Here is a 25,375-nt window from a genome sequence, read left to right on the forward strand (position 1 = left end):
GTCATTTTACAGTCTTAGATGACCAATTCTGGGTACTGCATGACTGATTAAACACCTCTGGGATCTCCAGCAAGATGCAGAGGAAAGAATTGACCTTGACTGACTTACTATTGGCATCAATCATTATATGAAACAGCTTGAAGAGTACAGTTATGCAGTGGTTTATTAAAATATGGCCAGCAATTCAGTTTAGGTACATTTAATTGCTGTTTAATAAACTGCCTGTGTATTACTCTAAAAATGTACAATTAGAAGAATGAATGGAAATCAAAACCTATTCTATAACAAATTCTATAATTACTAGAAAATTAGTAATTTTCTGAGATTAGTAATAATTCTGAGATATTACAGGTGAGTATTTCTTACGTTCCTGAAAATTTTTTGTATTAAAAGGATTAAAAACCATTCTGAATAACAGGGAAAATATTTGTAAATATTTTGTGCAAATTGCTTTGTAATGTAATGGATTTTGTTTATAATCTATTGTAATGAATTTAAGAGGCTGTAACAGAAGTACAGTGTGACCTTAACTTTGCTGTTCATGACTTCTGTTTTCTTTTGTTAATATAAAACTGCAGCAAAATAAATCCAAAACATCATATAGATTTCACATGTGAAAACAAAAGTAAATATTAATCATGGTGGAGTTGAGCTGCTGTAGAAATCATTCTAATCATGTGATGTGAAATGGTGATAAGAAAAGCATGAGCCTTTGGGTAGTAGACGAAGAGAAGTTCAGGGGGATTTTAAATTACATTAAGGTTCTTTCTTCTAGCTCAGGCTGGGAAAACACACGGACCTGAAGCTTTTAGATCGACGCCTAAACCCAAATTGGTGCAAGCTCAAAACATCCCGGGTAACTAATTTTTCTGCTTTTTACATTCTTTCTGCATTAAACACTTTTTTACCTTCTGCAGAATTTTTCTACTACTTGCTGCATCCTCTTTGTGTTGGCTCCCAAGGAAGTCCTGATTAAAATATTCTGGTTTCTTTTGTGGTTTCAGTGACTAATACTGGAATGAATTGTAAAGCAGGATGTGCCTAGCTCTGACTGAACTGTGGTTTTCACGGATTTCACTGCGTGATTCAATTTGATTTTTGAAATAAATACTTTCTGTCTATGTGATCTGCATGTTTGACATAACATAAAATTTCCATCTGTAAAATTTACCTCAGTGATAGATTTTAAATAATTACTTCCTTGATTTTCCTCTGATTACAGATTCTTTTAGGTAACACCAACAGCAAAGAGTAAGAACAATTTTATATAGCATGTGATGGGATATAACTGTATTTGCCTTAAAGGAAAGAGAAGTTCTACTGATTTTTAAAATTTTTTTCTCTCAATATTGTATGGTTAGTTTTGTGATTTGGTGTAACACTTATTTAGTTCTGTTTTTCAGAATTCTAAATTCCCTAATGTTGATTTTATTGCTTGTATTTTCTTCCCTGAGCCATGCAAAATTGCAAGGACAAATCTAAACTTCAGGTTGTATTTAATTCTATTTTTTTAAAAACGTCACTTAGATTTTTCTAAAGCACAGCTAGTCTGCATTCAGGAGGATGTATGATAAAGGAAAGGACCAGGAATGCTTGCAGGACTGAAATGCAGATCTTCCCATGAAGAGAACTGTTAATGTTTCTCAATAAATGCATTTTACACAATCTTATGGATTTACATCAATGTCTTACTTGCACTTTTTTCTTTTTTCATTTAAATTTGACAGCAGATTCCCAGAATTTACTGAAGCGAAACCAGCAGTCAATCTAATTTCATTTTAATTTCTAATTACCTTTTTTTAACCATACTCAACTTTCCTTGGTTTTGCTATGTTTCAAAGATTAAAATATGAAAACTAATCAAGATAGATCATTGATTAATTTTAAACTAGGTGCTTGAAGTTACTGGCAGATGTTCATTGTCAAATTCTCATGCTTGATAGATCTTTGTCTAACAATTAAGGAAAAAAGGGCTTCCTTCATATTCCACATACCTTTTAAAGTGACAATTTCTGTGGTTTTTTTCTCTAGATTGGAACTACTTTTTCTTTTTTTTATTAATTATCATTTTTTCAGGAGTGGTCCAGAAGCCAAATATAAATCCATGCTGTGCCTTGTATTATTCTTAATCAAGAGACATTTTGGTTATTTTTCTTATCGTAGCTTCTAACGAAATACAGCTACTTCCTTCTGGATACAGAATCCCTGATGCTCCAAAAAGTCCATTGACAGAACTTGGTAATTACTTTCTTTGTAAATATGAGTAAACTTTACTGAAAAAATTATCTTCACAAAGCTTGCTCCCATAAGAGAAGTAATGTAATTAAAACAGTAACACAATCTTATATTGTGCCCCTTTTGGGATGCTCTGTACACCCCTTCGTTGCACAACTGGACTCTAAGCTCGGTGCTTTGGTGCTTGTGTTGGTGATGAGTGGGGATATTTCAGCAAGTTATGAGCATCTGGAGTCCTGTGCTGGGAAGAACACGATGTTTGTGTGGATGCTTTGTTCTTCCTCCCTTCTCTCTTACTTTCTTCTGCTGGGAGACATCTCAGATGTGAGCTCACCGCATAGGGGACCATTTGTATATGGTAGATATTATTTCTGTGTCCTTGTTGTTAATCTAAACTAATTTTTGTCAAGTTCCAAGTGTGCAGTTTTTATAACTGATGTTGTTGAGCTGTTTGTGGCAGGGGGTGTCCAGTGCCAGCCTTAGTCCCACCTCTCACCATCTGATGCCTCTGTTCCTCTATATTGTACCCTGTGTCTCCCTTGCTCAAGACCTCTGATTTCATAACAGGCCCGTATTTTCTCTGTGTTTGTGTTAAAATAGCTCATCCTAGCAAAACTATTGCTTGCTGCTGCTTTCAGTATTAACAGCTATTACACTGGTTACCTAGAGGGCCCTTGAATCAGATTCATTTCTATGACATTAAGCATTAGTCAAGAAGTTATTATAGAATAGTGCTGGCTTATTAGGATGGCCTACTTTTTCTTAATCTAGTCTGCAAAATTTTAAAATAATTTCCAGGAATGCCTCTTATGAAATGCATATTTGAAGTAGATTCTCAAGAACATGAAAATAATCTTCATAATCTGTTCTTAATTGGTTAGATTCTCTTGACAGCTCTTTTCCAGATATGTTTGAGGGAATGGGGAGAGACATTTGGTTAAATCCAATTAGAAGCAGCACTGGAAAAAGAGAAACACAGTGATTTAAAAACCTATTTGATATAAATGTAGTTGGAAAACTGAAAATATTAGGGATGTAAAATATTTTTTCTTTCTATAAAAAAAAAGAATAATCTTATCCTATGTTTGTCTCAGTGGTAAATGTGGAAGAATAGCATTTGAGGGAAAAATAAGTGTTTCATTCAAGTATTTATTATGATTTTGTTCTCATGTCCTCCATTCCCTTTGAATCGTTTCACTCGGCAAAAGTGGGATTTCATTATGAGAGGCTAGGCCCAGCCATTGGGTCAAAGGGAGCATCTGTGCTCTCCATGAAATCACTGCTGAAGTCAAAGATATTCTGTGAGAGTCGGGGCATGGTTATACAGAGGAAATTTCTCTGCACTGTACCTCTGCATGCTTTGGTCACCTGCTGTCATAAAACCAGCAAAGTAAGCAAAATTTAGTTTATGAAATTCAACTGTGTGTGACCTGTATTCTGCCCTAGCTCCCCTGAAGAATTTTTTGTTTATTTTTCCATCTGGATTGTGCTAGAGGGAGATCTCTCCTTTGTTTTGTAGACTTCCTGTGTGGTCAGTATATTTTTGGATTCAAATGTTTCTGAAAAGATAGCTTTGTGAACACGCATTCAGTGTTGTGATGCATCTGGGAAATCTCTTATAGTTCTTGCTGGGTGTAAATGGATCAATGGAAGCTTTTGCCAAAAGCTATGAATCGTATGGCTTTTGTTGGCAGTGTTTTTTTCTCTAGACATATAGAATAGAATGGTCTCATTTGAAAGGGACCTGCAGTGATCATCTAGTCCAGCTGCTGAGGCCAACTATATCAGGATAGTAACCCGGGATCCAAATTGTTAATGTGATAAGGTAGATTGAAAGTAAATGGGAAAGCAGATCAAATGTGTGAAAAAAAAGCTGTTCACTTTTTGGCATGGATATTCATATTTCCTCTACTGGAAATGAACACTACACCTAATTATTTGAATGGGGGATTTAACAGAAAGAAAAATACTTACTGATCAGTTCATACTGTGAAGTAGGATGAGTAGCAGCACAGCAGTGCAAAACCTGCACATGGTGGAAGGTTGTTCAAGATGGCTTTTGGGTAAGAGTGCCCAATTCCATCTTGGCTCCATTTTCATTAAAGCACACTTCAGGTTATCCATACTTCTAAGTGAAGAAACCAGAAGGTCTTTGTAATAATCCTCATCACAGATAACAGCTAGTAGATGTTGTTACTAACTTCAACTATTATTTCACTGATTTCATTGTACTACTCTTACCTTTTACCATTACAACTTCTTTAAAAATAGTTATACATGTTGCTGTAGTGACTAGTGACCTGCAAGTGGTGTGAATATCAAATGTTGTGTTGTAGCTGCCTTGCTGTAAGTAAAATCCTCTTAAGAAATAAGGGTTCAGCTTGATTAGGTAGGGTATGCTAAATATGAATAGGGTAGAAATTAATGGAGCAAAGAGACATTCAAACAAAAAAACCCTTGTTAGTTACAGTTGAAATTAGATAGATTTTGTATCACTTGCCAGAAGAGTCTGTCTTGGAATGATAAAATTTTGTTTCATGTTTTCTCTTAGCTACTCAGAGTCCAGACTTGGCATCCATATCTCTACCTTCTACAGAAAAAAAAGAGATGGAAATGGGTAATTAACAGATTAGTTCCACAAGTTTTTTCATCTTGGTGTCATATAGATCTGCAAATTTTAATCTTGGCTACCAACATTCACAGAGAGCTGCTTATTCACCATTCGTGTGTCTGTGTAACCAACCACCTGAAGAATGTATCCGTTTTCAGCTTAAAAACTGCCCAAACACAGTGTTGTCATATCTCGTCGTCATCTCATTTCTGTGTGTATAGCTGCAGCTCTTACCCAGAAAATTTAATAAGAGAGAATTCCTTGCTGGTAAGAGTTCTTTCAAGCATGTAGCACTTGCATTCCAAGGCTAGAAACCCGTATTTTCCGGCCATCCCCTCTCCTTGTCGCAGCCGTTGTGTCACATCTCACTTGAGGCCATCTGCCGTCTTGCTCAGCTTAGCGTTGGCATCTTCTGGAAATGCACAGCCTTTGCTCAGTGTTTGATGCTAATCCATCAAGTCACAGCTCTCTCAGCATTTTAAGCTTAGATTCTTTTTTCAGCTCTTGAGGAAAAACAGACTGTTTCTTCAGGATCCAAACCATCCAGTACCATGGAAGTGCAACCAACCCAACCCGGTAATGGTTCTCATGAGGTTAATCCTCTTGACAGTTGGGAATTTTTGGAGGAGACAGTGCCCCTCATGAAATAGTTTGTTCAGTTTAACATAAATTAAGAATAACTGTGGATATGAAAGCGCTGCATCAAGTATTAGGTCTCCTTATGACATTCTATGTGAAATACTAAACTAGTACTTCAGGGGGTTTTCCATGTTTGGCAACAGCATGTAATTATTAGTTTTAAAAGTAAATTGGACTTACTGTAAATATCAGATTTAAATAAGACTGTCCACACCCGAGTTTCATAAATAGAATATCCTGATTTGTTGAAAGATTCTGAGTTGTAAGAGATTAATGAAAACCAAAGAAATTCCAACATATTTTGAAATTATCACTCTTCTTTTAGCCTTTCTGTATAAACATAGCTATAGTTCTGCCCAGATTTCTAAACTGGCACTATAAAAACATATCACTGAAGATTCAGATGCTTTCTAGTTGGTCCTTACAAAATTTCTAGTATGTGTTTCTATTATTTTATAGATGTTATTTGCCTGGGGCAACTGACAGTTTTCTAAAATAAGGAAAAAAAATAATAAGATGAGAGCCAGTTGGAAAGATTTCATTTCATTAGCATGCCAATAGTATAATGCCTGATGCATATGTTTTTGGAAGAAATTAACATTGAAGGAAATCCATTACTGATGGGGAGATTGATTACAATAGTCAGCTGTTCACATGTCTGACAAAAGGCAGTTTCTATGTTTCATTTTGTCAGGCTCCTGTTTTGTCATCTTTTTTCCTTCTCCAGTTTTAGCACCAGGATATTGTCCTTCCTGATCCTAAAAAAAAATTCCATGCAATCACAGTTTGCTACTTTTTTTTAATAATATGTTCTCCTATTTTGAATAGCCTTGTATTTTCACTTTTTAACTCTGTATTTCACCTTTTTATGTGAGTCAGATAAAAATTTGGTTAGAAAATGCATTATGCATTAATGCGTGTTTTTGAAAATAATTTTTAAGTCACACTTAATCAGTTATTGTACATTTCAGACTCTGCCTTTCTGTGGAACATAATATGTTAAGTATTACCCAGAAGTTTTTTCAGCTTCTAAAGGAATATGATGTTGCAGAAGGTTTCTTATCACTTCAAAACAATACAGCATTATTTTTGCTTTTATTTTCCAGCTTCACATGACTTTCTTCATGTTATTTCTACTCCCCAGACTTTTACATCTTCAGAAATATCAGGCACTGGTAAATTTTAATAACATTCTTTCAGAAGCCTTTCATACCCTTTTGATTGGTTGGTGATGAAAAGTTCTTTGCTGCTTCCATATTGATGATTTCAGACCGCCATTGCATATCGCTTGCCATGGGTGTTGCCCTACATCTTATTTTTTCAACTCCTGTACCACCATCCTCATTCCTGTGATCAGGCAGAGCACAAGTTTAAAGCAAGACTGCAAGTAGCTTGTAGAATAATGCAGTATTGATCAAAGAGGTGTGTCAGGGTTAGGTTTAAATTTTGCAAGGCCTAAGGCTGTTGCAGTCAAGTAAAATACCATGCTTTTTAGTGATAAGATATTTTTCTTTCTTTTATCCTGTCAATTTTTCACATACAGTTTACTGTGATTTTTTTTCCTATGCATTATCTTAAAATAAGTCAACACAACTAAGGCCAGACCTTTCCAACTAAGCTATACTTTGAGTTATAGCTTTGGGAATAGAATATTTTTCCTGTAGCCTTAGGTAGGTGAGGAAGCCCAAGCTGACATCTTCAGCTAAGTAATTAGTGATAATATTTGAAATGGAAAAGGAGGTTAATTTTTAAATAAATAGACAAAAAATAATAAATGCTTTGCAGAGTAGTGTGAAGTTTCTCTCCACCAGATGCGCCTTATTAATTTACTTACATGAAATTCTTTCTCAGGTTTGGTTGTTTTGTTTGGGTTTTTTTAACAGCAGCTAGAGATACTACTGATTTGGAAATATCCATGCCTGTAATTACTACAGAGCTTCAGCTATTAGAATGGCATGGAGTAAAATTCAAAAGTTGACCTCAATATAGTTTCAAAATTTTGTTTTCTTTTTTTTTATCCTTGCTGCTATTTTTGGAAGTTTTCTATTGCTTTAGTTGTCACCATCATAGTAATTCATACACTTACTGGTGTTGTTAACTAGATTCTCATCTGTACTTATCATTCATCTTTGTAGATGAAGGATCAGAGGCAAAGATGAGAGTTCCCTTTAGTTGGTTGTGTTTGGTTTTCTCATTGTTAAGATTCCCAGCTGTGAACCTGCCTTTCTTAGTTTTGGGAGTTTTTTCCTGTGCTGAGAAAACTTAGTTTTGAGAGGGAATAAAAAGCTTACACATATTTCTGTGTAATAGTTCCATTAAAAGGCAAGCCCCCTAACTACTTTCTGGATCCAAAGGTGTTTTATTACTAAGATTATTAGGTAATAAGAATTCTCATTAGTATTAATAAAATGGTTCCCACACTGACTTCCACACCAGCCCAACAGTCCATGCGACAGAGTAATGCCCAGCTGACTTCCAAGCAATCTTCCCTCTGCTTCCATTTTAACAAAACCACACCTGTTGGCCAAGTCCTGAGTTATTCAGGTAGCTCTGAGGCGATTAAACCTTTTAACACAGGATTATCTTTCCAGATTTAGGTGAAAGGAAGCCTCTTTCTTCAAGAGTCACAACATCTGGCATGCCAGAAATGCCACCAATCTCAGCTGGTAACGATATCTGTCTTTGTAGTTCTCCTCACATCTAGGCAGCCTCTCAAAAGACACAGCAATGCTTTGCTAAATGAAGGGTTTATTCTGACTTGCTCTCTATAAAGCTGGAGAGGCAGAAACTAGTTGCATCTGCTGCAACATTTGAGACATTTGGAATGAAATATTGCAATGATAAGATGAATTTTTTTTTAATGTTGGTAAACAATTAGCTCGTCCGGATTTTCTTGTGAAGGATTGTTTGTATAGATAGATATATTTATATATGTGTAGAGGCCCCATCATTGTTAGGAATGATTAAATAAATGTTAACATGTCAAATTTGCTCCTTTTGCACATTGGAAAAGCTCCTCCACTGGCAGAAAAAAGATTTAGCTACAATTCTTAAGCAGGTGCAGACATTTTGGTTAGTGAGTCATTGAGTGTTGCTAGGAAAGGTTCAAGTCCAAGAAAACTGAACAGAAGGATTTCCATTTCCAAAGACTGGGAATATCAACATATCCCAGAGGAATCACTCAGCACTATTTCCGTATTGCCACCAGCTGCATCCAAGGGCATGTTTGTAAACTGTCACAAGTCTTGCCTGCCTTAAACCTGAAACCAAGCCCAAAGCAATGGGTAAATATGCACAGTAGTAGTGAGTACACATAGTCCAGATTTGAGACTAGTTTATGTATTAGGTTGTGCATTCTCCCTGTGCAAAATTAGGATAACAGGGTATGAGGGGATGACATGATTAAACAGACTTGTTCTTCAGTGCACAAAGACATGTTGAGTTGTACAAGTGTAACTAGTAAGATGTGCTAGAATTCTGTGGAAAATATTTCTTTTTCACCTGCTTGCAAGCATTTAAATACAGAGAGATAAATTCTCTGCACTGTGTTTTATTAGTGCCAGGGACAGTAATTTCTGACCCATAGAATGAGTTCATTGATTGTAGGGAAAGAGAAATCAGATCTTGAATTCTAAATACATAGATGTGATTCTTGCCATGTTACCTCTGCAAGAACTGTTAGAATCTGTCGAGGAAATGTAAGGAGTGGTTTGATGAATTGGATATTTTGGCATTTTTCTGGTGATGTAGAGCCATTTAGCCACTGAGGCTCAGGGAGTATTGTGTTGGTTGCAACCACAGCAAGACACTTGATTGCGGGTTTGAGTCACAGGGTGCTGTCAGGAAAGGGCAGGTGTGGCCCTAAATACAGACATTTAGGGTGTTGTACTGCTGGTGCTGCTTGTACTGCTGGGGCAAGGCTGAGTGCACATCTCAAGATCATTTCTGTGTCTGACCATAGCAACCGAGAGACCAGACCTGGAATGGACCTCATCTGCTCCACGGGAAACCACAAGGAAGGGTAAATAGCCAGCAATTCCCTCCTTCACTGCTTCCTTTGGCCATGCTCTTCTCTGCAGTGATGAGCCTGTTCAGATGTGCTGCTGGCCCAAAGAGTGGGTCAGTGATGTGGCTGGACCTTTATGGCTCCATACTAAAATTCATTCTACCTACAGATGTTCTGGGGAACTGTTTCTAGGTTTGCTCTCATGCCTTGGCTGCCAGTGCCAGTTGAAAGGCAGCATTGTGCCACCATTGTGGGCAGTGAAGCTGTGACATGGTAGCCTGGCCCAAGCAAGGCCACGTCCCCTTCTTTGTAGCTCTGTCTTGATGTGACCTGTGTGACAGCAGCCTGTGAGAGGAGCTGAAGGCAGTTTCTGTGTTTGATCTTAGCTGCTCGAAGACCGAGGCCAAAGTCCACCACTCCTCCCTCCCCGGCAACTCAACAAACTGTCATGGGTAACTAGCAACAGCCTCCTTTCCCCATTGTCCGCCATCTCTTTCACTGCCCATCACATCTCCCACCCCAAACCACCTGGCATCCTTTGTCTTCTGCCATGGACAGGATGGAGTCTCTTTGGTGCAGCTTGGCTTGCCAAAGCACTGGCTACAGTGGTTCTGCAATTCTCTTGTTTGATCCCACGCTTTTTCCATGGCCCGTGAGCATTTTCTGCAGGACGCATGTGACATTCTGCAGAGAGAACACATGGCTGCACCTGGCCCTCAGCTCCATTCCCCTGCTTCTTTGTGTTTGGGTGGTGGGTCTTGCTTTCTCTGATGCATTCAAACACAATGCACAAGAACACACCATAGCAGCTCAGCCACCCTCCAGGCATTCCTTGGGCAAGGCTGCACCTCTTGGTTTCCTCACCACTGACGTTCAAGGCCGCCGGTTTTCTTCTGCCTATGCCCTTCCATTGCCATCACCTGGAACTGGGAATGCTCTGCCCTGCTGCTGCTTTTGAGTTTGTGTTATTTTTATTATTTTTTAATTGATACCTCATTTCAGCTTTTGGTGAATCTTGGTATGTTTCTTCATGGTTTAAGACACTGGCAACCTCTGGAAATAATATTTTTTCTTGCAGATCTAACAACTATGCAAGGCAGCCATGCCCAAGAGATAATGTGCTTTTAGCCAACCTGTTACTTCTCTCGGGCCTCCATTGTGATAAACCTTCAGTGTAGATATAAATGGGGCCATACATGCAAGCCCTATTTAGTTCAGGCATTGCCTGTGGCACTTATCAACAGTGAGGGAGTTGCTTGTGGCAACAGCTCCTTTCACACTGCAGGTGTGCAAGACCAGTCCTGTGTCCTTGCAGTATTTTTGGCCCATGGGGAAACAAAGTATTACATGAGCAGGCTCATGTGCCTAAAACCTGAAGTTGAGTGCGAGTTAAAAATGTAATGAACAGTAAAAAGTGACTTGGCACTTTTGTCTGGAGTAGTCTTGCTTTCATATCAACTGAGATATTTCACACACTTCAGGATCTTTTCCAGGGAATTTACATTCCCTACTTTGCATTACTTGAGGTAATTTTCTGAGGTTTCTTGTTTTTACAGTGGAGAAATCAGATACTTGTAATTATAACAAGGCATATAAATTTGGCTGGGCTAAGGATATTAATTTCTGTTTCCCTGCCTGGTGATGTTGTCTGAATCACTTTTTATATTCTCTTATTTTTGCCAAAATTTTAAATTGGATTTTTTCCAGTATCTTCATCTCATAAATTCACTTTCTCCTTGACTCCTCTTGGCCAGTGTTCTTGTACTTATTCAGTCTTGCATTCCTTCTAACCACATGGGAATTTTTTCCATATTCCTTGTGTCATTCTGTTTAATTTTTTGCATTGTATTTTTTTGTGGGTTTACACATCTTTGCATATTAACATATTCATTTTTAAAATTCTGCTAATTTTGCAAAATATATCTTTTTTCTGTTTTTTATTGTTTGTACTCTAAACCATTGAGTCCATGGTTGCAGATGATGCCATGGTATGATGGTTCATGTATTTTTTAAATAATAAGCCACCATTTTTTCCAGCCTCACATGACTTCCTTCATGTTACTTCTACTCCCCAAACTTCTACATCTGGAAAAATGTCAGAGCAAGAGACTGGTAAATGGCATTTATTTTATACCCTGTCCTTGATTTTTCTTGATATTTGAGTGGTACAATTTTGATGTCTCTTATATGTCCTCTATTTTTAATGTTATCTCCAGTAATCTTTCATTTGTTCATTATGGCTTCATGTTATTTGTAGTAATCACCAGTGTATAATTAGTAGTTCTAGCCTCAAGTAAGTGATCCTGATGCCACCTGGCGCTTTCAGGCTAGTATTGTATTACTGAAGGGTTCTGATGTGGTCAGTGGGGCAGAATTTAGCACTTAAGAGGAAACTCTCAGGCTTTGATGAATTTTGGGATATCAGCATAACAGTTATCCTTTGTAGTGGGAAAGTTTTTCTTTACCTAGTAGACACATTTAAAGAGATTCATTGGTTGGTCTTTGGTTTCCTGTTCACAACTTTGTGAAGTAGTCTCTGATACTTAAAAGGCTGCTGCAGTACATAATTTTGGTCCTAAAAGCTATTTCTGCAGTTACTTCTGCTAATAATTTATTATTTCCCTCCATTTATTCATGAAGAATATAGATTTTTAGGCACAATTTATGCATTTGTATTTAAGCATGAGATTTCCCCAGCATATAGTCATAAAAAATAGTAGAAGCTTGCTGTGAGGTTCTCATCCTTGGTTCTGTTCATGCTAGCATGATTTAAAAAGTGACATTTTATTACATCAGTGTATCAAACACACTCTCTTTCTGAGGACCAATCAAACGGAATTGAGTAAATGAGCATTGACGTAGTTCATCATCTGAAGATTAGCTAATTACAACATGCATACATTATTTGTGTTTTCTCTGGTCTTAATTGGCTACAGTTTGGTCAGTGTTCTTTTAGCTTCCCTTCACAGATAAATTTAGAAAAGCTTTCATCTATTGTAGGATTCACACTGAACACAAACATGATGCAGCTGTACTAATACTCAGTGGGTGGTGCTGACAGTTATCTTGCCTCTGCATGAACACAAGACCTTTGTTTTCTTTTGAAGCTGAGAACTCTATCTATCCAAGGTCATTTCTATTTTCAGTAGGCAGAAAACTTTTAGCAGTTTATCAGGCATGACTTTGCTGTTGCCTTCAGTACTGTTCTCACCAAGTTACCACAGCCTTCTCTCTTGATTTAAAGAACTGGGCTACTTAGATTACTTATTACTTGGCCTTACACGTTATTAAATCATGAGTGTTCTTAACATTAAGAGTACCCACTCTTCATTTTTTCATATAATACCACTCATATAAATGTTTCTTTCATGCTCTAGGCTGCATGATTTCTCTAATGGAAATGGTTGTCTAAGGGGCTGATAGAATCTGGGTTTGTTGGGGTTTTTTGTGTTTTGTTTGTTTGTTTGTTGTTTTGTTTTGTTTTGTTTGGTAGTTGTTGTTGGGTTTTGGGTTTTAGGTTTTTTTAAATTTGTGTTTTTATTAATATATTGTCAGAAAAACCTAAAAATATTTTTAAGCCTTTATCTGGCGAAGGATGGCCTGTCTCAAAAAGCCTGCTTCTATCAAAGTAGCTTTGTGGCAGTTGCAGGGAAAATCTGATTCTTGGCCAAAATATGAATTTTTGGGAAAATGTTTTGATACCACCTGTGTGAAAATTGTGTGCATGCTGTATCAAAATCATACTGGGCATTTGCAACTCCTTAGTTAAAAGATTTTTCTGGCACATCCAAACTAAAGTGTAGAGGAGAAGGGGTCTACTGTCAGCTGTTGCTATTGGATGGAATTTTAAAATCAGATGCAGACAGTTGGCCTCGTAGCTAATGCCTAAAATTAGATGTTATGTATCCAAAAAAAAATTACCCCATGAGACAAAAATGTAGTAGGCTACCACAAATATCAATTAGAAGTGTGCACACAAGATCATAAAATAAATATATGTCCCTTGGACCTGCTAAGGGCTGAAGATCACCTTATCTAAAGGCTGATTTCACTAACTGTTTCAAGATTATTTTCATATTTGATCTTAGCTACCCAGGGATCAGGCCTGAAGATCACTTCTCATCCCTCCATGGAAACCAGAGGGAGTGTCATGGGTAAATAGCTTATAATTCCATTAGCTTTTCCATTGCTTGCCATCCCTTCCAGCAGCTGTGGAGAGTGCCAAGCTTCATTCAGACACGTTGCTCCAAAGACTGCTTGATGCTGGGCTTTCTCCCCACACTCCACCCACACCCCTGCTCAACTCAGCCATTTCTGTGCTGTCTAAGCTGGAAAATAATTCCCCACAGTGACTGAACAGCAATCCACAAATAGACCTCTGCTAGCTTATTTTGCCTCTAGGTTTCTTCTGGCAACTGCAGTTTTCTTTCAAAGAATAAGTGCTTTAAAAAAGAGGCCAGTGAGAAGAAGATTGCCTCACATGAGCTACTGGAATTGACTATCCTTCATTTCACACCAGCTTCAGTGTTCATGTAACACCTCATTTCTCATTTGATCTTTACAGCTGCTGTCACCTTGCTTGATCTCACATCAATGTTGTCTTGAGCTAATAGCCAAATACTGTGGATCTGAAGCCAGTTCTAATTTTAACTCCAGATTTTCTTTCAGCTTTTGATGAAAATCAGCACATTTCTTCAAGACCTGAAACATCAGGCATCCAAGAAATACCATCAGCTATACCTGGTAATACTTGAAAAATGTGATTTTAAATAGAAATTTCCCCAGAGATTTTAATCAAAAAATTTGTATATTGTTAGTTAAGTTTAATATTACTCAAAATAGCTTGATAACTGTTGTAATTAGGTTGCTCTCTCAAATACCAGACTAATTTAGGGAATTTTGCGTGAAACAGTAAATATTTTTTTCTGGTTTTGGCTTATATTTCTGGTATATTTACAAGTCTGTATTGCTGTGTTTGGCGTTAATGGGCATGTCTTATTACATAAAGTAGAGTTTTCTTTCTAAGTTGCAATACTGCAGAGGAGTATAGTGAAAGGTAATATAAGTTTTGTATAAATCCCTGAATGAAACCATTCTAAGTTGGAACTGTTGAGTAAGCCCTTAGAAATAGCAGGAACAATAGCAATGAACATAGAGAGTTCAAAATAGTGGAGATTAGACTCTAAAATGCTTTAATTTGAATATATTTAAAACAGTGATTAAGTTAGACATTTGGCTGCAAGAAAGGGAGACTGCATAGGCACAAGGCTAATAGAAACAAAAATGTGCAATGTCAAGTGTATTACTATATTGCTTGAGTACAGCTTTGCAAATAAAAGGCACAACACTGTCATTAAAGAAAACATTTGCAACAAATTGCTCTTGACCAGACACTTCCATGGTAGATCTGATGCTTCCAAACACCCTTGAAACCTGTTATACCAGATCCCAGTGAAATTGAACTGGTGGATTAATGGTATTTTATTGACATTTAAATGAATTACACCTAATAGTATGTAATAATCTATATAGTTTTCCTGTTCTTCCTTATCAGCATTTATCCTTTAGGCTTCTTCTACTTTCTCAATTCATAAAATAATCTAATTTATCAATACCTTACAAAATGGGACACTGAACAAATGCAATTTTATCAGTGCTCAAAATTCTGTTTTGTTTAGTGTCCCTGCAAGAAGAAATATTTAATTTCCATTCAATAATGACAATTTCCTCCAAAGTCTGTTTCAAGTTGTTACCAAAACCCTCTCGCAGCAAAAAGTAGTTAGGTTTAATTTTCAACACACTGCCACTTGCTGCCTTTTTTCTGCTGTGAACACATTTTCTTCGAAGTCCAAATGGCCAGCCTGTTAAAGGACAATTTTTTATCTTCACTTCTTGATCAGCAGCTAGAAAGCATTTTTGGTTCAAGGTGCAAAAAGACTGATCTTTTTCACCCACTGGTATGAATTTCTTCCTTGTGTTGGTGTAATTTAAACTCCAGAAAGGGTTGAAGAAGATTCTTTGGAGTTCACTCTAGCATCAGATACTGGATCTGCTTGTCACCATATTGGGACACATCTTTCTCCTTATTCACATAATACAGAAAGGACTTGGAAGCGTCCAGTATCTTGCTTGTGCTTGCAGTGACATCATCCTGAACAACACAGCTTGTGTGTTTGCTATCCCAGCAACAGTCAGATTCCTCAGCACTTTAAATCCAGATTTTCTGTGCAGCTCTTAATGAAACACAGACAGTTTCTCAATTCCCATCTAAAGCATCTGGAGTCACGGAAATACCATCAGCTCAGTCTGGTATTGACATTTCTTGCAAACTGAGTGTTCTTGAAGGGTTCCCAGGATGCTTTTGGTGAAATGTTGATTTCCTTTAATTTGGGGATAAGAACAACTGCAAGATAAAAATTCTGCATCGAGTGCTATTTTTGTTTAAAGCAATATCTATGATGTTTAAAATACTGGATTATTAACTTCTTTCCAAATTCTGAGTTCCCCTTTACAGTACTAATTGGTGGTATTAGCCATGATTGTCACTGACCAGTTATGTATTATTTAAGGTCATAGAACTTTACCATGTGATACTGTGGGGCTTGTAACCAAACTTTAATTTCTCTACTATATGCAGTGTATCATGATACAGATAGCTGTAGTATTGCTTCAAGTCATACTCTTTTTTATTTTCTAATTACTTTTTCATTACCAAAGTGTATTTCCATGGCTATTGATATTTAAGACATTGTCCTGGTCAGTAGCAGTGCTGGGGGCAGAGAGTGACATGTGCAGGAAATTCTCTGTGGATTTATCTTCTATAAATATTGTTTATGTTCAGTTGTGGTTTTAAAACAACTTAATGGTTGTTCAAGTTGTAAATCCTGAAGTTGCATAGAATATTCAAGCATATTTCTCATTAAGGAGGACTATCCAGCTATGACAAAAATCCTTTTAGGGAGATTAAAGGTAGCATAGTTAACACTGCAAACTCAAGGTCAGGGTTAGGGGCTTTTTTAAACAGCTTGAGACTTGATAGTCTAGCTATATCTAGGGGGAAAAAAACCCTTTATTTGGAAAGATAAAGGTTTGTTGGCTTTCCTAATGTGTCCTAAATGATCCAGTCAATTTCTTTCATATTTTCTTCCTCTATAGGACAAATTTAATGCTGAACACATGAACTCTCCTTTTTTTTCTCCTGATATACTCAGAACCTTGTCTTCTACTGCAGATCTGTATAGATATTTGTAAATGTTCTATAGTATCCCCCTGTACATTAACAAGTAGGTACATCTTTTTATATTTGCCATCATAACAGTTATGCTAAGCACTTCTTTAAACCAGTGGTAGACAAGGAGAAGATATTCAGAAGATGTACTTGTGAAACTCATATTATTTCCATTTTTCAGCAACAAAATTAAGATGGAGAGGACAATAAGTAACCCTGTGCCACAGAGAAGTGTGTAGTCAGGTGAAAAGGGATACATTTCTAAAACTCTTTCAATCCACCCCCTGGTCAATTTACCCTACAAACTTTTGATGTATTTTTGAAAGATTTTATTCGCTAAGACTGGAGGAGTCTAACAGAATTTTCAGAACAAGAGCTCCTTGTTCGAAATATTCTCTTTGTTGGTCCATCAGATTTGTGCTCTTCTACTTTTTCTGTACTGTGTTCTTGCAAGTGTCGTGACAGTGTCCAAACTTTGATTCCATTTTCTGAGATAAACTGTTTGACTATCATCTGTTTGTGTTAGGAATTTGTTCTGTGCTTTTATGAATTTGTTCTATGCTTTTCAATAATACATTCTTAGACAAGAGAAGGGATTTTTATTGGGATCTTTGCATTCACTGTTGTAATTTCCATATCTGTTCACTAATTACTGTGTGGTAAATGTGACTCTTCTTGTAACTTATCCTTGTCTTCCAGGGTCTATATGAAATTCTCTCTGTTCAAAGTACTTCATAGTACTTCATACCTGTTCAGAATGAAAACTTGTAAATTAATCAAGCTGCTCTACTAGAGATTCTTATGCATTTTGGTTAAGAAGGCACAAGTTGGTTTTCTTCTACAAGGGTGCCCAACTCATGATGGAAATCCTTATTAAGTTCACCTTTATGCATTTTTCATTGGAGAGCCTATTGTTTCTCTTTTTTTTTTTTTTTTACAGGCATATATATGTTTAGGCCATATTCATTTTTAAGTGTGGTGAAGTATATAATAATCAGAGCTAGTTAATAGTTTTTCAGATTAAATATAAGGTGGGCAAACAAAAGTACTGGCTATATATTCATTGACTAGTTTGCAATTTATATTTGGAAAATATTTGATGCCTGAAAAAGGATTTTGGAATGTATCATTTACTGCAGCTCTGGAGCATCATGACTGCCACTATTGTGCAATAGGAGCAGTGTTTAGCTAGTGCTGGGGGTTTGTGGTAATATCAAGTGACTATGAACTGATGTAGGATTTATTTGGTAGAAAGAACATATGTGAGAAACCACAATTTAAATATTTACTTATTTGGGTGTGATTGAAGTTATGCTTTCATATGCATTGAGAGACTGCCATAATATCTCAAGATAGTTTCCATCTCTAACCTTAGCTCTCCCAAGACCAGTTCTGGAGCCCACATCTTTTCCTTTCCTGAAAACCACGAGGACAGTAATGGGTAAACAGTGATTCCATCCTAATTTCTATCATTTCACAATACTTAAATAAGAAAAGCTGTACTTTAAAATTTAGTCCAAACATTTCAGTTCTTTTGCTGATAGTGGCAATGCCAAACATTTCAGCAAGGTCATCAGTCATTTATGTAAATGATGAGATACTTAATTATTAGGCTTCTCAATTACTCTTCCTCATTTTCCTCTCTATAGACTTAGTTCAGTAAAAGATTAACTGTCTGTATACTACATTAATTCAACTAAGCCCTCCAGATTTTGAAGTTGAATAACTTTATAATGAATGCAAATAGTTCTGTAAAAATCTGAGTGTAATATGGACTTTAATCACACAGTTCCATACTGACTCATCTTTAAAAAAAAAAAATTAGTCACTATTTCTAAAAGTTTTCTGGTTTAATCTTAGTTACTAAGAGACCAAAGCTGAAATCTTCTTCTTCTTCCCTTGCAAGCCAAGGAACAGTGGAGGGTAAAAATATATGTTAATTTTTTTCTTTTTTCTTGATGTCGTTTGACGTAATTTTCACTTGCTTTAAGCAATATCTGTGGTTTGTTAACGCACTTTAGAACACTTGCCATACTAATGGCACAGTCATGATGTTTGAACATGTTTTTTTCCATCACTTGAAAAGTCAGTTTTGAATGGACCAGTGACAAAAAGTATTTATCACAGAATTCCTGTGTGACTCTATACGCAGGTGTTATTTTGAAAATTCTTTTTAGAATGAAATATTCCAATGTGGCAGAAACATAATTTTGTGTCTTCTTACTAACGTTGATTTGTTAGCATACAGAACATTTTTAAATCTTTTTGAATGAGGACTAAAGTTCAAGCTTGATGAATAGGCATGTTAATCAATTATTTATAGACTAACTGTAAAGAAGAAGGGGAATTATATTTCATGGGGAATTATATTTCACAGGGAATTGCAACGCCTTTCATGTGAATGATCAGAGCTTATATATGCTGTTACATGTAAAAAACATTAATAGAGGAAACAGTAAGAAAATACTTCCATAAATTACTGAACTTTTAAGAAAGGTTGGAGTTATGACCGCATATTGATAGCACAATGTGCAGTTTATTTCTCATGCTTGAAAAATTAGTAATTAGCATTTGCAGCTGCTTGCATTGGAGACATACCCCGCACTTGTCATCCTGAATTTTGAATTGAAAGATGAGTCTTGGCTCATGCTCTGTCCACATTTCCTGCTGGTTTTGCATCTTCCAAGGAAGTGTAAGGAGTGGTTTGATGAATTGGATATTTTGGCATTTTTCTGCTGATGTGGAGCCATTTAGCCACTGAGGCTCAGGGAGTATTGTGTTGGTTGCAACCACAGCAAGACACTTGATTGCGGGTTTGAGTCACAGGGTGCTATCAGGAAAGGGCAGGTGTGGCCCTAAATACAGACATTTAGGGTGTTGTACTGCTGGTGCTGCTTGTACTGCTGGGGCAAGGCTGAGTGCACATCTCAAGATCATTTCTGTGTCTGACCATAGCAACCGAGAGACCAGACCTGGAATGGACCTCATCTGCTCCACGGGAAACCACAAGGAAGGGTAAATAGCCAGCAATTCCCTCCTTCACTGCTTCCTTTGGCCATGCTCTTCTCTGCAGTGATGAGCCTGTTCAGATGTGCTGCTGGCCCAAAGAGTGGGTCAGTGATGTGGCTGGATCTTTATGGCTCCTTACTAAAAATCATTCTACCTGCAGATGTTCTGGGGAACTGTTTCTAGGTTTGCTCTCATGCCTTGGCTGCCAGTGCCAGTTGAAAGGCAGCATTGTGCCACCATTGTGGGCAGTGAAGCTGTGACATGGTAGCCTGGCCCAAGCAAGGCCACGTCCCCTTCTTTGTAGCTCTGTCTTGATGTGACCTGTGTGACAGCAGCGTGTGAGAGGAGCTGAAGGCAGTTTCTGTGTTTGATCTTAGCTGCTCGAAGACCGAGGCCGAAGTCCACCACTCCTCCCTCCCCGGCAACTCAACAAACTGTCATGGGTAACTAGCAACAGCCTCCTTTTCCCATTGTCCGCCATCTCTTTCACTGCCCATCACATCTCCCACCCCAAACCACCTGGCATCCTTTGTCTTCTGCCATGGACAGGATGGAGTCTCTTTGGTGCAGCTTGGCTTGCCAAAGCACTGGCTACAGTGGTTCTGCAATTCTCTTGTTTGATCCCACGCTTTTTCCATGGCCCGTGAGCATTTTCTGCAGGACGCATGTGACATTCTGCAGAGAGACCACATGGCTGCACCTGGCCCTCAGCTCCATTCCCCTGCTTCTTTGTGTTTGGGTGGTGGGTCTTGCTTTCTCTGATGCATTCAAACACAACAGCGTTCCTAAGAGGCAAACCCAGCTGGGCTGGCACAACAGGACCCACCTTTCCATTGCCATCACCTGGAACTGTGAATGCTCTTCTCTGCTGCTGCTTTTGAGGCCATGTTAGGGTACTAAGATCAAAACCTCATTTCAGCATTTGGTGAATCATAGGATGTTTCTTCATAGTTGGAGACACCAGCTGTCTGTGGCAGTAATATTTCTTGCAGCTCTGGTAGTGATGTGGGAAAGGAATTGTCCCAAGAGATATTGTTGTGTTTTTAGCCAGCCTGCTCCTTCTCTTGGGCCTAGATTTTGGTAAAGCTTAGTGTGGAGATAAAAGGGGCCACATGTGCAAAACCACATTTAATTCTGGCTTTGGCTATGGCAATTTCACTTCTCTTGTAATGTGATCTCTTCTTCATATTTCTTCTAGCAGCTTCTTCATCATTTTCATCATCAGTGCATTTTCACACATTTACATTAGGAAATCCATGGCATGTTCATTTGAGATGTTTTCCTTTCCCGAATCCCTAGTTTCTTAGTCATGTCTTGAAACCTGTTCAGTGTATATGTTCAGATTTTGCGAAAAAATGTTTTGTTTTGGTTTTCTTTTTCCAGCTTCACTGGACTCTAATCATATTAGTTTCCTGTCCCAAACTTCTGCATCTGCAGAAATATCAAAAACAGAGACTGGTAAATTGTATTTATGGTACTTCCATTGCTTAGTGTTTGGTTTTGCATGAAGGATGCTACAGTTACAGGCTGTTTGCCCTGATTGCTTGGAGTCTGAAGCAGAATTTTGCTTGCAGTGTCTGATAGGCTCTATAATTACATGGTGATATTTTGTGGAATAGGATCGGATACAAATGAAACCACAGGAATTTATATTTTTTGTATGGTTTTAAGCTGTTGAATAGATTAGGACCAAAAGGACCAATAGCTCGATGGGTTCATTATCAGTTATAAAGATATGTTCTTGACCGGGGCATTTCACCATGGGGGATTTTCTGTTAGCCATATTGTACACATTAATTTTCAGTTTTCTCTATTCATAAGATTTTTTTCAGATTATGTTTCTATTGCACCTTGAAACTTTTATTGCTGGGGTCATAGGTATTCAAGAACATATTTGTATTCATTACAGAGGTAGGAATGTGCAAGAGATAAGAAGGAAAATTATCCTAAACCTGGCTGTCAATATTTCAACCGTTTTGTGTTACATTTTATGCCTCAGTCTGTCTCTTCTATCTATCACAGAAGTTTTTTTAATTTGTATTATGTCAATTAGGTAAAATTCCACAAATGACAAATTTCATGATGTGTAGTACTTTAAAATCCATTAGTCAAAATACTGGCTTTTGTTATATTGAAACATGTTAAGCTTTGACAATAGTAATACCTGGTTTTACAAATTCATATTTGCATGTATTTAAAGTATATAGGTCTCTTTCTATGGGTGCAGGTGAAGTCAAAAGCACAGGTTTTTTTTCATGTTAGATGGGTACAGAGCAATTGACTCCTGTTGATAAATCTGCTTTTAGGGGGACTGCAGTTCCTGTCAGGTTGTGTCTATTAGGTCCATGTAACATCTTCAAAACTTTGAAGTTTTGTTACTTTCTTTTTAAATTGGAAATACATGAAACTCTGCTATAGTGGTGTTGGCATCTTGCGAAGCAATGTAAAGCAATCTTTCTTTTTCTGATTTTTGCCCCCCTTGCTATGTCTGCATCAATATGCACCTGTCTCAGGGGTATTTACATTTTTCCACAGTTACAAGTTCAGCTGACCTGGAAAAGCCTATGCCTCCATTTTCCAGAACACCTCATGTGCTAACAACTACTGCGGGTAATAGTAATGCATTAGCTTTTCAGTTAAACCCCTTTTGATGTTTGGACAGCCATTTCTGAAATGTTATTAATCCTAGGCATTTTCACCATCCTCCATGTTGTCTCCTGTGAGAGTCATGATCATTGAAAGCATCCTTTTTTACATGAAAACTTGCACTTTCTGCTGAGAAACTCACTTGGTAGTGTTTCTGATCTCACATTCATTTCTCAAAAAGCTTCTAGGGCTATTTTGAGATATATTTGCATGAAGTAAACCTGGTTTAATGCTACTAAAATATGTTTAATACTACTACTGACTAAATCTTAATAAGAATTCTTAAATTACTTGTTGCTTTCTTACAAGCCTTATTGTTATATGCTCAGTTAGAACACATGTTTTTATACCAAATATTGTCTTGACAGCATAGGAAGCTCCTTTCTTACTATTTTTTTGCTGTTTAACAATTTTTTTAACTTCACCCTTGTTTTTCATGTGTGTATGACAGATTATATGACATTAAAATTCACTAAAAATATTGACACAAAAAGTGCTGGAGAGAACTAAGGCAGGTGCTTTTCTTCATGGAAATAAACTTGCAGTGTTTTTTAGTTTTTATAGTTTTTGGATTGGGGGAGGATTGAGTACTTTATAATTGTGGTATTAGAAGGTTTTATCTTTGTATTTTCTGGTTCGCTTTAAGCTGTGTGGACCATGTGGTGGAAAGCAACGTTAGCTTTGACTGGCTGACAATTTAGTTTTAATTCTCACTTTAAGCACTACCTTCAGCTCACACTCTAATCCAATACTGCTCCATTCCTGAGGTAAGGTGTGCTTATGGTGAAGTGCAAATTAGGTGTGCCATAACATATCACTTTTTTTGGTTGTTTTTCTATGATCAAAAAAAGCTGTGTTTAGAACTAATAATCACAGCTAACATGACATGGTTTTTTTTATAGTTTTCAGTGATATTCAGCCTCTTCTTTCAAGTCCTGTGGCACCTAGTAAGCCTGAAATAGCAGAAGCTGGACCAGGTACAATAATCTCTACCTAGTTCTTAATTCAGCATCTCAAATCATGCTCTGAAATTCAAGTGAAATTAATACACTGCTGTTATTTTCAGTGGACATTTGGATTAGCCCCTAAGAGCTGATTTCAAATTTGTCTTGCTGTTAATGGTTGAACCTGGTGTTTTCTCACATGCATATGGCAACTCACAGTCATATGATTCAGTATGTTAAAAAATGTGCCACATAGAAAATTGAGAAAACAGTATTTTTAGAGCAGTTCTGATGAAAACATTGTAATGTGAACTGCGGGTTGCATTTTATTGTTGTAGCATCAGTAAAAACGTTAACATTAGTGCATCCTTAGCAGCGTGAAATTGGTTAACAGTTACAGACATTCAGTGGTTTTGGGCTGAAACCACAGCTGGATCTGTTGTCAGGTTTCTATTCCAAATTTTATATGTTTTAATGTGTGACTAATTGATTGTTCAACATGTCCTCTTCATTAAATATCCACATTGTACACTGTACCACCTCCCTTAAGTATTGGACCAAAACTCAAAATGTTCAAGAGCTCTACTTAAAATCTGACTTGGCAGTGGTTGAGGTCCAGACCAGTTGCAATGAAGCAGGAGGAAATAAATATCCAGAATTTTTGTGGATCACAGATGTGCTGATTTATAGTCACTGAAGCTCTGTGCAGTTCTGAATTTCTCCCTAATGCATACTAAAGTGATAAATGTCCAAACATTAGTGAAATATTTGTTGTTCTTAAAAAAAAAATTATTTTTGTTCATGAAGGAAGAGTTTCTTCCATTAGCTCCTTGCTCTCCTATGACTGTCATCATTTCTTCCAGCAGCAACAAGTGAATCCATTCTGGAATCTTTCACACCTAAAACTTCCCGTCCTTTTCAATGGCCAAGGGTAACATTAGGTAATGTTGTTTTCATCCAGTGAAAAACTCTGTGTTTGTTTTGAGCACTCCATCCCATATGAATGCATTCCTTCCACGTATCTTTTCACATGCATAACCATTCTTCTTCCTGGTTAGAGTCTTGTTCTTCCATCATTGTTATATTGACTGCTCTTGACATACCTGCCTATGAGAACAAGCTTCTGGGTGGATTTACTGTCTCAGAGAAATAAAACTTGTCTCTTGCATGATAAAACACCGTCATCATTTTATTAGTGTTCTGTCTCTTTTACTCCCAATGCACACACTGATTGTCTCTGATAAGTAAAGCTTTCAAAATGGAAATTTTCATTCTTTTGGGCTCACAGAATCTTATTTCTGATCAATGTACAGCATTTCAGTATCATCTCCATTCCACACCTCAAAATCTGATTTCATCAGCTGGCTTTGACATTCCATACTAAGTTGTCTTCAATATAAACATGATGTGACATGTGCTGTTTGTTGTGGGAAATGCTTGTTAAACAATTTTTCATTGCAAAATGAGCTCTTTCTTTCAGCTCCAAAAGAAATACCACTTATTCCTTCTAAACTGAAACCATCTGCTACCCCAGAAGTACAACATGTGAAACCTGGTAATTGTGCACATCATTTTCATAAGTTGGTTTGCAGAGATATGTTCTCTAAAAATATCTAAGGAAAACTTCCTAAAAAGGACAGGAGTTATGCAATACATGGACATCCTGACTAACTCATCCATCTCAACTTGGTTATGATTGGTTTGATTACACTTGAATTTTTCTTTTCTAGCCCCTAAACCACCACTTTTGGAGCCTAAAACTTCTGAGACTGTTAAACGACCAAAAGCAACCCTAGGTAATAAATGTTTCTGTAGCTGTTAATCACTCTTCCTTGCAGTCCAAGCCACAGTTTGTACTCTGTTACTTTAGCTCATAGCTTTCACTGTATTTAATCCATTTCTCTGAAAGATGAAGGAAGTTAGGAGATAAGCATTTAGAAATGTTTTTCTAAACTTAGGAGAAAAAGAAACCATTTTTTTCACGCAGTTTTTCGAGTTCTATGGTACAGTAAGAATTTTTGTCTTCCATTTTGCTGAGAGCTTTTCTATGGCAACAC

The 25,375-nt window shown here is 37.2% G+C and overlaps 1 protein-coding gene across 1 annotated transcript in view; it reads left to right on the plus strand.

The window, feature by feature from the left end:
• Window positions 1-25,375, plus strand: part of ABI3BP (ABI family member 3 binding protein) — a 137,158-nt gene that overhangs the window by 54,616 nt on the left and 57,167 nt on the right. The window contains exons 11-30 of the mRNA XM_036406819.1: window positions 776-856; window positions 2,164-2,238; window positions 4,787-4,852; window positions 5,348-5,422; window positions 6,592-6,660; window positions 8,077-8,151; window positions 9,447-9,506; window positions 9,878-9,943; window positions 11,529-11,603; window positions 13,580-13,645; window positions 14,160-14,234; window positions 18,095-18,160; window positions 19,675-19,734; window positions 20,106-20,171; window positions 21,112-21,186; window positions 22,264-22,338; window positions 23,277-23,351; window positions 24,182-24,259; window positions 24,799-24,873; window positions 25,049-25,114. Coding sequence (XP_036262712.1) covers window positions 776-856; window positions 2,164-2,238; window positions 4,787-4,852; window positions 5,348-5,422; window positions 6,592-6,660; window positions 8,077-8,151; window positions 9,447-9,506; window positions 9,878-9,943; window positions 11,529-11,603; window positions 13,580-13,645; window positions 14,160-14,234; window positions 18,095-18,160; window positions 19,675-19,734; window positions 20,106-20,171; window positions 21,112-21,186; window positions 22,264-22,338; window positions 23,277-23,351; window positions 24,182-24,259; window positions 24,799-24,873; window positions 25,049-25,114 — 1,419 coding nt within the window. The remainder of the gene's footprint in view (window positions 1-775; window positions 857-2,163; window positions 2,239-4,786; window positions 4,853-5,347; window positions 5,423-6,591; window positions 6,661-8,076; window positions 8,152-9,446; window positions 9,507-9,877; window positions 9,944-11,528; window positions 11,604-13,579; window positions 13,646-14,159; window positions 14,235-18,094; window positions 18,161-19,674; window positions 19,735-20,105; window positions 20,172-21,111; window positions 21,187-22,263; window positions 22,339-23,276; window positions 23,352-24,181; window positions 24,260-24,798; window positions 24,874-25,048; window positions 25,115-25,375) is intronic.

This window comes from Molothrus ater, chromosome 2 (assembly GCF_012460135.2).
Source record: "Molothrus ater isolate BHLD 08-10-18 breed brown headed cowbird chromosome 2, BPBGC_Mater_1.1, whole genome shotgun sequence".
Taxonomy (NCBI): domain Eukaryota; kingdom Metazoa; phylum Chordata; class Aves; order Passeriformes; family Icteridae; genus Molothrus; species Molothrus ater.